The following is a 12,060-nucleotide window of genomic DNA, read 5'->3' on the forward strand; positions in this document are numbered from 1 at the left end:
TTTTATTGATTACCTTGTAGGTAATTTAACCTTGGTTTAACGTCTTGGGGCCTGTTTACAAGGAGGGAGGGTTACCCTAGCAAGCGGGTTAGCCCTAGCTGGAGAGCAAAAGATATTCAGGTTTACAAGCAAAATTTCACAGGTAGGGTAACCCTACAACCCCGGACAACTTAATGCAAGGAGTCTGGAAACAATTAGAAAGTTAACCCGGGTTGGCAGGTTAACCCTACCTGGAGTATTTACAGGGGTAAAAGTTGACGCGCCTGCTAGGGTAACCCTAGCACGCAGATAGGGTAACCCGCCTACCCGGGTAACCCTAGCTGCCTTGTAAACACGACGAACGAAAAAAGAGGGAATGTGTGACTGCTAGGGTAACCCGCTTGGCACGGTAACCCGCTTGGCAGGGTAACCCGCTTGGCAGGGTAACCCGCTTGGCAGGGTAACCCGCTTGGCAGGGTAACCCGCTTGCTAGAGTAACCCTCTCTCCTCGTAAACAGTCCCTGACTGTTCTTTGCACATTATACTCATTAATAGGGAGACTTGGACAGGTGTGATACATTTACCTGCACTCGTTTCAGTTCGTATAATTTTTTCTTTAAACTAATACAAGCCACTTAACTTAGGCCCTTCGCTCCAGGTGGTGAGTTTGAATGTTTTACCTTGCTTTGTGTTACACTTGAGTGATGTAGAGCTCTTTTGTCTTCTCTTGTGCTGCATGAAATATTAACGTAATTTTGAACATGACTGTTAGATTTATGAAGACCGAAGTTTGACTTGGAACCAATAACAACTCGAACATAATTTGCAAGGTGTGACAACCTATACAGAAGTAAACACGACACGAAGAACCGAAGCAATATAACTATACTACTCACAATTAAGCTCCGAATACAGTGCAACGGTTTTTCCTAATCACTAGCATAAAAATACAGTGGAACCCCGTTAATCCGGTCAACAACGGACCACAAAAGTCTGGCCGTATTGACGGGGTGGCCATATTAAGGGGTTCTTTAAATAAGAAAATGACTGACTGAGCTTTTTTTCGGGCTAGAATGAAATGGCCGTAGTAACGTGACCGTATTCACGGGGTGGTCGTAAGGCGGGGTTCCACTCAACCTCGTTCCCAGGGTCTTTTCCCAAGCCAAGGAAAAGACCCTGGGAACGAGCTGAGGTTGGGTTCCACTGTACAATCCTTTTGTAAGTCTAGGTAATATCGCTGAACCAGTGGTATACCGTCGGCAACTAAGCATCATCAAGCGAGCGAACGGTTGAGTAATTTTGGTGTGAACAGATGAAACACTTTAGAATCAGTGGGTCTTTCTCTCTCATTTCGAATTTCCACCGCCACAATAGTCTGTAGAATTCAACTCTACAATCCTACCACTCTGCCTTGCAGTACAGTACATATAGATACAAGGAAGAAGTGGCCTTGCTGTTCGAGATGCGATTAAATTTGTGAAAACTGAAAAATTTGAGATATATTGCGTTGGTGAAAAGTGTTAATTCAAGCTTCCAAGGACGATATGTATTCTTGACAACTATGATGGGTGCTTTTAAATTTCAGTCTAAGCCGAAACAATTCAAGGAGTTGTGGCAAGTCTATAGTCGAATCTTAACAGTTTAAGGTGTTGTGACATTTGACAATTCTGTGAAGTAATTGTGACAAGCATTATTCGAGTCTTTGCTCTAATGCACAAACCTCTTAAGTCATCGTCTTAATTTTGCATATTCTGTTCTGCGATGAGCATGGCGCTTTCACTGATAAACGCGAAATATGGTGACGCTATTTACTTACATCTGTCTAATTCGGCTGAAACCTTGTCATGAAATTTTAATAATGAATGGGTCCATCTTATAGTGTAATACCGAAGCGTTTAGTAAGAATACCTGTAGACAATTAAAAGGTATTTTCGAAGGGAAATAGCAAATTCTGTTGCATCCAAAAATATACCTCTTCAAAACTCATGAGCAAACGCCACTTGCCTCGGGTTATAGTACTTAGGCCGTTCCAAAGCTAGGTAACACGCTCTCCCAAGATAACAAGATGTCTCTTGTATCCAATAGCTTACACTGGAAAACAGCTGTGGGCAAGAGCCTAAGAGGCCGCGCTAAAGCCTACGGGATTATTTTGGGGACCCCAATAATCAATTCAAATAGGATTTTGATCAGACAATTGCTTTTATGAGTGTTGATATTGACAGAGCTGCTTGAAGTCATATAAACTGCAAGTGCTAATTCCTTTTAAACGATATTATTTCTGGCATAGTCTTAATTCTGCTCCCACTACAATTTCTTCAACTGACAAATCTTAATTTAAATTCAGATAATGGTCACATGCTTCATCTAGCATTTCGAGTGTTGGTATTCCTAACTTGCAGAATAGCCCGTGGCTAGTGAGGGCTAGCGCGGAGTGAAAGAAATGAGGCAACCAAGACTTGGATGGTGCTTAGTAGGGAGGTCATCTACTGGGTACGTTCCGGATCTATGTGTTCATTACAACCTTACTCGAAAGACGAGTATAAAGGAAAGAACTCAAAAGTGTTCGTCATTCCCCTTTTATTTCTTGGTATTAACTCGTACAAAGAAAGAAACCCATAAACCATTTACTGATTTAGTGACCATTACAGTTACGTTTGACAGTCTATATTTTAATCCCATGTGTGTTCCCATCTACTAACTGCACTGTTGCAATGACTGCTGGTGCTCACTAGTTAGTGCCTGGTTGGTCCAGAGGCGACATCAGGTATTTGAACACAGACCAGCCACCTGTGCCAATCATCTTCGCGGAGCGCAACCAGTTATCACCTCCATGGGTTGGGACTGATCGTTTGTAGAACTTGCCACTGTGAACGCCGTACAAGTCACCATCAGCCATGAAGAAAAGGAACTGAAAACGATTCCAGCCGCCAGTGCCAATGAGTGTGGCTGATCCTACCCAGTTGTCACTCGCAAATTTGGGAGGAGCCCTCTTGTGAAACTTGCCGTTTTCCACGCCGTATAAGATTCCCAGTGGGTCGAAGAAGAGAAACTGAAAGACCGACCATCCACCTGACCCCACCAGTGTGGCGGATCCAATCCAGTTGTCATGACGGGAAGTTGGTGGGAGCCTTTTGTAAAACTTATCTCCATGAACGCCATACAGCACTCCCTCAGGATCAAAGAAGAGGAACTTGAAGGCGTTCCAACCATTTGTTCCAATCTGGGTGGCTTTTTCGATCCAGTCTGCGGCCGAGGAGCCCTCAGGAGGTGGCCCCTTGTAGAACTTGTCATTCCAAACACCATATAAGGTACCATCTGGGTGGAAGAACAGGAATTGGAAGTCATTCCAACCCGCTGTCCCTATTTCTGTGGCTGATCCAAGCCAATTGTCTTTGGCATATTGGGGAGGAGTTCTCGCGTAGAGTTTACCATCAGTCACTCCAAACAGCAGATTCTCGCAAACTGGGGAGCTGGAACAAAGGAGACAAGACGAAATGATTTAATCATTTTAATGCTGCATGTAGATGTGAAAATCTGCTGCTTCATTAAGGAAACACCCAGTAATTCCTTAATTTGCTTGCCAACCCTCTCGGCTTAGTGCAATGTATACAGATTTTGATAGTATCTGTTGAAACACTGGAAGTATCATTAACAATATAGGGTTTTTAAGATGCCAAACTTGTTTAAACACCGTAGAACTTGGTTTGTTTCATGTAAATAGTGTTTTGATAGTTTAGTCATGTGGTATTGTTCGCATCCAAAACCTTTTGAAACATCGGTTCGAATATAACCCAAGTATTGTTTGAAACGCAAAAGGATGACATTAAATAAGCATGGTCGGGTACGTGTAAAAAAAAACTTGATAGCAAAAAGATATGAACTCGGAGATTCAAAAGTTTACCAAAATTTTGACATCCTGTCTCGAAATTAAATTTGAAGAGTTCCTCCAAAATACTTGTTCTATTCTACCCTGTAGAATATTTTAATCCTATTTATTTGTATATTTGGTGGCATCTGGCGATATAATGGTGAAATCTGAAAGAAAACGTTCGATAATCATCCGGACCCTTTTAAGAAACGCATTTCCTATAACTTTCTTCAGTCCTTTAATTCTGATACCTACCAGCTAATGGCTCCAAAAACACTCAGCAAAAGGCACAGATGCAACTTGACGTCCATGATTGAACTAGGAAACAAATTTATACTTATATAGTTGAGTAAATTACCGGCTGTTGATAATTAAAACATGCATATGCACTATCTTTGTACTTTGTGATCTCTACATCGGGAGTCAATTCCAGGAGATTTATCGGAAATATTTTCTGACGACTCTATAACATTTTAATAATACTTTTGGGTCATATTGTTGAAACTCCAGAATCTTTGAAGTTCCTCTTGCAAACTATGCCGGATATTGTCGGATTATTTTAAGTGACTTGCTAGCAAAAATGCACTTTCTTTAAACTATTTAGACTAGTCAGATTTCGTAGCCATAATGCTGTAAAGAAATCCTAAACAAGATAGAAGATAAATTTGTACCCAAGTCACCTAGTCAGCATTAGAACAACTTGATTTACACAACAAAAGCGGTGAGGTCTGTATGAAAACAAGGTCACCTCCCGCCTCGCTGCCATTCAAAGGCCAGGTCACCGAGCAGACAACTCTAAAATGGTCTATTGGCAGTCAGTAAGGCAATATTGATATTTTTCATTCCCATTTCGCTTTGTCCACCTCGTTTGCCTTGAATACATCAAGTTCCACAGTCTTGGTAACGGCAATTGTTTTCAAAGGAATTCCAAAGGTAGAAAAGGTGTGAAATTTCCATATATGTTCGTTTAGACGCGGTAAAAGAGAAATGGGGGACTGATTTTATTTTTACTTTCTGCGTGATTCTTTGAAAATTCCTCGAGAATTGGAAGCGCTTGGTGTTATAATAGTCTATACTGAAAAATATTCGCCAAATAAGCGAATCACGTTGTAGGAAAAGACATTTCGTCGCAAGAATGTAACTCTGTAATGTTTAATAACCATTTGAGAGCGTTTCATCAGTTTTGCAAATCACAAGGTGAGGCTCAACGACTTTGAGACTTAAATACTTCCTGCGTTTCCCGAAAAAGCGCGTCCTCAACGGCTTTCTATCTGACCAAAACTTTTGAGGACGAAACTCATTTTCGAAAATTGTGAATGGCCTGGAGACTGTCTTCTTTTTAGAAAATATGAGAAACCGTTTCTAGTTCTGTACATTTAACCAGAAAATGCTGCTCATTTGCTAATGGGAATGTTTTGAATTTCAATCTAAAATTGTAGGAAAGAGCCTCATGTTAGAGTTGATAACCACTGCACAGTTGGACATTATAGCATGCGAGAAAAACATTCAGAAAGTGATACGTATAGGTCTCTTTGTAATTATTAGGAGTTGCCAAGAGATGACTCGATCTTCTCAGTTCCGAACACTTCGCGAACCCAAAACTCCGAGGAGGAGAAGTTAAAGCGCCTGTAACATATCAAGGCAAAGAAAACCTGGCTAAACTCAGACAACCTATTTATCACCGAAACTGCATGCACTCTCCCGGTAATTGTTCATTTAAAAAAAAAAAAGCATCTCCTTGTGAAAACATATGCCTTGTTCTCAGAAAAAAATAGTAAAAAGCCTGCAACATGCCAAGTTCGCCATCAATAGAGAGTCTAAAATTTAGTTCGTGAACGGCGGTGTCATTAACGCAGTAACATTGCAATCCTTGATCTTTCTACCTACCCGTGATATTCGTGAAGAAAATGGGCACTGTACTGTTTGAAAATCTGCAGAAAAGGAATACATGCAAATCAGCAGTCAGTTTTTCGATTGTAGTTTGAATTTTGGTTGAAGGAGAAAATTTGAAACGGGAAAGTTTTTAGCGTATCCTACCTGTTTTACTCTGGAAAACTGATTGTCTAAATTACAGTGAAAACGGCGATTAAAACCAGTTGTGGGTGTGGATGGTCAAAATTGTCGCCTTTCCAGTGGTGCGTTGATTTATTTTTTTATTTTTTTTATTTTTTATTTAAATGAAGCACTTTATTAATACACCTAAAACACACGCACATTACACTTACATGCACTGTTGAAGTTTTACAATGTTCATTAACTTTTCTCATACATAAAAGAAAAAGAAAACGTGACAGCTAAATAACTACACAGAACAAGAAAAGAAAAAAAAATATACAAATACAAAAAAAACAAAAAACAAAAAAAAACGGGGGTCTATGCATTAGCTTTTATGTATTACAATTTTTTAACACTACATTATTGATATTAATTGAGAGCATTTTTGGATTTACTACGTTAACCTTGTATTGTAATAACTCTGTTAATTAATCAACTTAATACCCCATAAGTGGTGTTTTTTAGATAAGCGATTTTACGTTTAAGCACATTTTTCTAGTTTCCATTGAACGATCAGTTTATTTACAAGTTCATCTAGAGACAATTCTTTCTGAAGATATTTAGAAGCATAGATATATTGTTTGACCAGGATGATGAGCAGATCTAGCTTGCGTTTTAAAGGGTCTGACAGCACATCAGTCACGTGACATGTGTCATGAAAAGCAATTTGTTCTTTTGAAAGTATTATCTCAGTACTTTGAGAATGATTGAACCATGATATAATTTGTGAATAAAGTTTTACAGACTCCTTGAAATCAATGAACGTATGTTCTATTGAATCCGCGTTAAAGCAATATATACATTTATTGTCCTCGGCTAAATGATATAGTTTAAGTTCTTTCTTCGTTACAATTGTTCTATGTAAGAAACGAAAACAAAATTGGCGAAGTTTATTGTCCTTAGTGAGGCGATATATATCTTGAAAGCATCCAATCCAGTCACCAAGTTTTTCAGGAAATTTACTCTGCCACTTTTTTACACCACTCGGGACAATAGGGGTATGATTATTAAACAATTGGTAGTAATTTTTGCAGCGTGCTTCAGCCAGATTAATTAGAGTTTGATTTGAAAGAATGGATGGGGAGGTCGAAGAAAGATCAGCTGCAGGTATAAAAGTTTGAGTTGCTCTCCTTTTCAACTCAGATGGAATGGCTGAAATTAGCTGAAAGTAATGCATATAATTTGTGGTGATGTTAAACTTGTTGCTGAACTCTTCATATGACAGAAACTTTCCCTTAGAATTTAGCACATCCTTTATCGTCACAATTCCGCGTTCAAACCACGATTTCCAAAATAGAGTTGCATTATCTATAATTATTGAATTGTTATTCCAAAGAATGAGTTCGCCATTTGGAAAGATGTTAGCCGTATTTTTGAGATCTTGAAAATATTGAAGAAGTTCTCGATAAAAGAGTGGCAGACCTGTTTTCAAAAGTTTTACATTATAATTACACTTAAGGAGAAATAATAAACCACCATAATTTCGAAAATAGTAATTAGGGATTACCTTCCATTTATCGTCAGACTCTCCTAGTAATCTACCAATCCAAGCCAAGCGTAATGATTTAACGACCATGTAAAAATTAACAAAATTAATTCCTCCTTCTGCTACTGGTTGATACATAACCATTCTCTTTATTTTATCTTTCCTGTTTTTCCATAGAAAGGCGAACAGATTCTCTTGAACTGCCTTAATAACCGATTCTGGAACGGTCAACATAGATGCTGCATACACTAGCTGTGATATACCTAAAGCTTTCACCAGTAAAGACTTGCCATATATTGTGAGGTCTCTTGAAAGCCATAAATTTAATTTTGTTTTCATTTTGTTGATCTTATCATAAAAATTTTTCTCAGTACATTTACTATTGTTGTAGGATAAATGGACGCCAAGAACTTTAATGGGTTCTTTAGTTGTTTTAAAGTCAAGTACTTTCAAATTACTGTCTTTCATGGAGCCGATCCACATAACTTTAGTTTTCTTCTTATTTAATTTCAATCCAGAAATAATTCCAAAACAATCCAAGATCTGTAAATAGGGTTTGAGAGATTCAACATTTTTCGTTATTATAGTGGTGTCATCAGCAAATTGTGAGATTTTGATCACCTGGTCATCTGGGAGGTCAACGCCTCTGCAGCTTGGTTCTTGGCGTATCTTTATTGCTAGCAGTTCCACCGCAAGGATAAATAAGAGAGGACTTAGCTGGCAACCTTGACGAACTCCTCTTGATATATTGAAATAGTTGGTCAAAAATCCACCATTTATAACTGCGCTTTGTACACCATTATAAAAGATTGATATCCATCTTTTGACATTTGGGCCAAAATTGATAACATTCAAGGCTTTAGCAATAAGATCCCATTCAAGGCTATCAAAAGCCTTCTCGAAGTCTATAAAAAGGAGAAGTCCCGAGGTCTTTTTAGCATTTAGATATTCCATTATATCGCTTAAAAGTCTTATGTTCTGGCCTATATACCTTCCCTTAACAAATCCGGTTTGATCTGGACCAATTAATTTTGGTAAGTATTTTTCTATTCTTTTTGCCAAAGCTTTAGTCAAAATTTTATAATCACTATTTAGCAGTGATATTGGACGCCAGTTGGAAAGTTCGGACAGATCCCCATCAGCTTTTGGTATTAACGTTATTACTCCCCTCCTTTGAGAAATAGATAAAGACCCACCTTGAAAAGCTGCATTATAAGAATTTAGCAGATCTCGCCAAATGAGATCATAAAAAGACTCATAAAATTCTTTAGTGAATCCATCCTCACCGGGAGTTTTGTTGTCCGAGAAAGAGCTCACCGCCTCTTTTAATTCTTCAAAGGTAAAATCACGTTCTAGCGAATCTTGCTCATCAACATTCAGTTGAGGGATTTCAATACCTTCAACAAAGGACTCGAAACTCTTGTTTTCACCTTGAGATTCACTTTTTAGATTTTTGGATGTGTACATATTACTATAAAATTTCTCCAATTCTTTCTCGATCTGTTTTGGTTCTGATACTCTATCGCCATTCTCTAATTTCACCTCGCGTATAAGCTTTTTTTCATAATTCGTCTTCTCCAAGTTAAAAAAATATTTTGTGGGTTTTTCGCCCTGTTCCAACCATTTTACTTTTGATCTAAAGATAGCCTCTTTTCCTTTCTGTTCATATATCTTTTTCAATTCTTCTTTGGCGGCTTCATACTCCACAAAGATGTTTCGATCTAAAATTTCAAAATCCGTATTACAAATTTTATAGTCGAGGTCTTGTAGTTCTTTTTGAATTGTTGATTCCCTTTTCCTAAGTTCTAATCTTTTTTCTTTAGAATATTTAATTATTTTCATTCGTAATTCCATTTTGATTAATTCCCACAATAATTGCTTATCTTTAACATAGACGTATTTCTCGTGTATTTGGGGATAAAAGAATGCAATACGTTCTTTAAAATCATCGTCTTCTAGAAGAGAATTGTTGAATTTCCAGGTGCCCGGACCTCTGTTGAACTCATTTCTAATGCTAATTTTTAAAAAGGTAGCTTTATGATCCGGTGCAATTGACATTCGAATCTCAGCAGTTTGGACTTCAATGGAGATCGAGCGGGAAACAAGAATGAAATCTATTCTCGATTTCAAGTTTATAGTTTTAGATTCGTAGGTAAAGGATTTTGTGTTTGGATACAATTTTCGATAGATATCTAGAAGGTTCAATTCGTTCATAAGATTGCTAACCGCGTCTCTATAGTTTGTGGATTTCCAAACTACACCCCCACTTTTATCTGCTTTAGAAAGTGTACAGTTCCAATCACCCGCGATAATTAACCTAGGGGTGTCTGTTTTTCTCACGAGAAATTCACTTAAATTCTTTATAAATTCGTTTTGTTCTCGATAATCAGTTGGTGCATAGATATTTACAATGAAAAATGTTTCCTCGAAGATTTTAAGTTTTGAAATCAAAATTCTGCCTTGATGATCCGATTGAACGACGTCGAAGTTAATAGATGAATTTGGATTCAATAGAATGCATACGCCCTTAGAATGCGCAGTTCCGTGGCAAAAAAGAATTTTTCCACCCCATTCTGTCGACCATATTTTCTCATCATCCGGTTGCGAATACGTCTCCTGTAAACAAAAGATAGAAGCTTTTTGCTGTTTTAAATAACAAAACATTGCTCTCCTTTTGTTTGGATTTCTTATACCTCGCACATTTAGCGAGAGAATTTTTAATTTGCATGCCATTGCTGTGTGAAAAGGTTGATTGCATAACCTATATTGTTAAAGAAATGCATGACCCAAAGACTGAAAATCTTTACGTAAAAAGAGACGAAAAAAGACATAAAGCTAACAAAACACTGCTTAATTAAGGTAAAAAAAGTACAAGACAAATTAAAGTTAAAGAATTAATTAGCAAAAAAAACAGAATAATGTACCTAGTAGCTCAACAAAGAAAGTTGGCACAACTAAACAACAACGTCTTCTCACTTCTGGGAATTAACAAACTAACCGGCTATCTGAGCCTCGAAATCCTAGGTGCTTACTAGAGAGGTCGACAACTTGACGTATTTAAGTATGCAAAATTAACAAAGCTAAAAATTTGTTTATAGTTCATCATTTTAGATTTATAAAGCCTTTAGATCTTCGAAGGAGTCAATCCTTTGAGCTTTGGAAGTGAGTTCCGGTTTGAAGAAAATTTTCCCGTCTACAGTCCACGCTTTGCCGTTATGATATTTTTTTCTAACTTTTCTTACCTCTTTAAAGAGCTCAGTCCTCCATGATGTTAAATTCTCATTGATGTAAATCTTGCCCGGTCCTAAGCCATGTGAGGTCACATTTCTAAGATACGATCTAGCTTTATATAACTTGTTCTTGGCGTTGTAACTTGCAAAACGGACGATAATTGGACGAGGTTCGGTCTTAGATTTTGTGTTTAATCTATGAACAATGTCAATGTCGCCTCGTGTTAAATTCACATTCAAAAGTTTTCCCAATTCAATTACATTCTCCGCATTATCTTCTTCTTCGCGTTCAGCGATCCCATGTATCACTAGATTAAACTTTCGAGTGTACTGTTCTAAATCGTCATGTCTTCCTTCAACATCGTCCACTCTTTGTTCTATTTCTTTCGAATGTGCTTTGGACTTCGACAGGTCATCTTCAAGTGATTTTACTTTGGATTTTAAGCTCTTGTTTTCTTCCATCAAAATATCTACTTGGACCTTTGTGGAAGCTAAATTTTCTTGCAGCTCTTTGTAAGTTACCTTCAACAAGTCACGTCATTTACTAGCTTCTCTGTGTTTGATTTGATTTCCGTGAGAACTTTCCACACATCGGCCAGTGATGGCGCCTCGTCGATGCTGTCTTCGGACGCCATTTGCGGGCCTGAAACTTCGTCTTGCAGTGTTGAAGAGCCCTCTAAACTTGAGGAACTGCTTAACTTCTTGCGTTTTCTTCTTCTATTTCTTGTCATATTCAACTATCCCCTACATTTTCAAGCATTTTGCCTCTCGAGCGAGCGAACTTAAAAACGTGCGTCCATCCTTGGCGTCAGCTCGTCCCAGTCTCCATTGGTGCGTTGATGACATTTCTAATTATTATTCAGCTGCATTCAAATGGTAAAATGTGTTCTACTTATTAAACTGTGTGGGGTTTCTATTGGTTGTTGACGTTTCCATCTTTGCTCTCGCAGTGGATGAGCCAAACACTCTTTCATAGGCTTGGCAATGACCACTGCTTTGTAAGAATTCAAAAGCCGACACGATCTTCAAAAGGCGCTTACATCTATTTCCTCATAACAGTTCTTTCTTTCCTGATATTCTGCGTTTGTCACAATCAAATTAACATTCGAAGTAACAGTAACAGTGTCGTTCTTTAAAAATTCTTAATGCTGTGATTAAAGAGATTGTTACCCCGGCAACAAATGTTTAGTTATTGTTATTTCTCAGGTAGACATAGAGCCGGTTTCAAGCTGTTTTAATACTAAAATAAATAACCTGCCTTCAGGCTGTGATCACCGGGGAGGCAAGGTATGATCGCATGTTAGGAAAAAGAGGACAAACTAGATTTCCTCAACCAAGTTTTTGCGAAATGACAACTTACGATAATGAGAATAGTACATCATTGAACAACGCAACATGAGCCACGTTTACGAAGAAGGACGAAGAAGCATTTGACAATTTTC

General features: G+C 38.0%; 1 protein-coding gene across 1 annotated transcript; it reads right to left on the reverse strand.

The window, feature by feature from the left end:
• Nucleotides 1–2,704: 2,704 nt before the first annotated feature.
• Nucleotides 2,705–11,521, reverse strand: LOC145462796 (uncharacterized). Its single transcript, XM_081446405.1, has 3 exons — nucleotides 10,631–11,521; nucleotides 5,735–5,778; nucleotides 2,705–3,449 (listed from the first exon to the last, which is right to left on the reverse strand). Exons 1-3 carry the CDS (start codon nucleotides 11,078–11,080, stop codon nucleotides 2,708–2,710), a joined length of 1,236 nt encoding a protein of 411 aa, XP_081302531.1. The 5' UTR covers nucleotides 11,081–11,521; the 3' UTR covers nucleotides 2,705–2,707.
• Between the last annotated feature and the right edge of the window lie 539 nt (nucleotides 11,522–12,060).

This window comes from Orbicella franksi, chromosome 12 (assembly GCF_964199315.1).
Source record: "Orbicella franksi chromosome 12, jaOrbFran1.1, whole genome shotgun sequence".
NCBI lineage: Eukaryota > Metazoa > Cnidaria > Anthozoa > Scleractinia > Merulinidae > Orbicella > Orbicella franksi.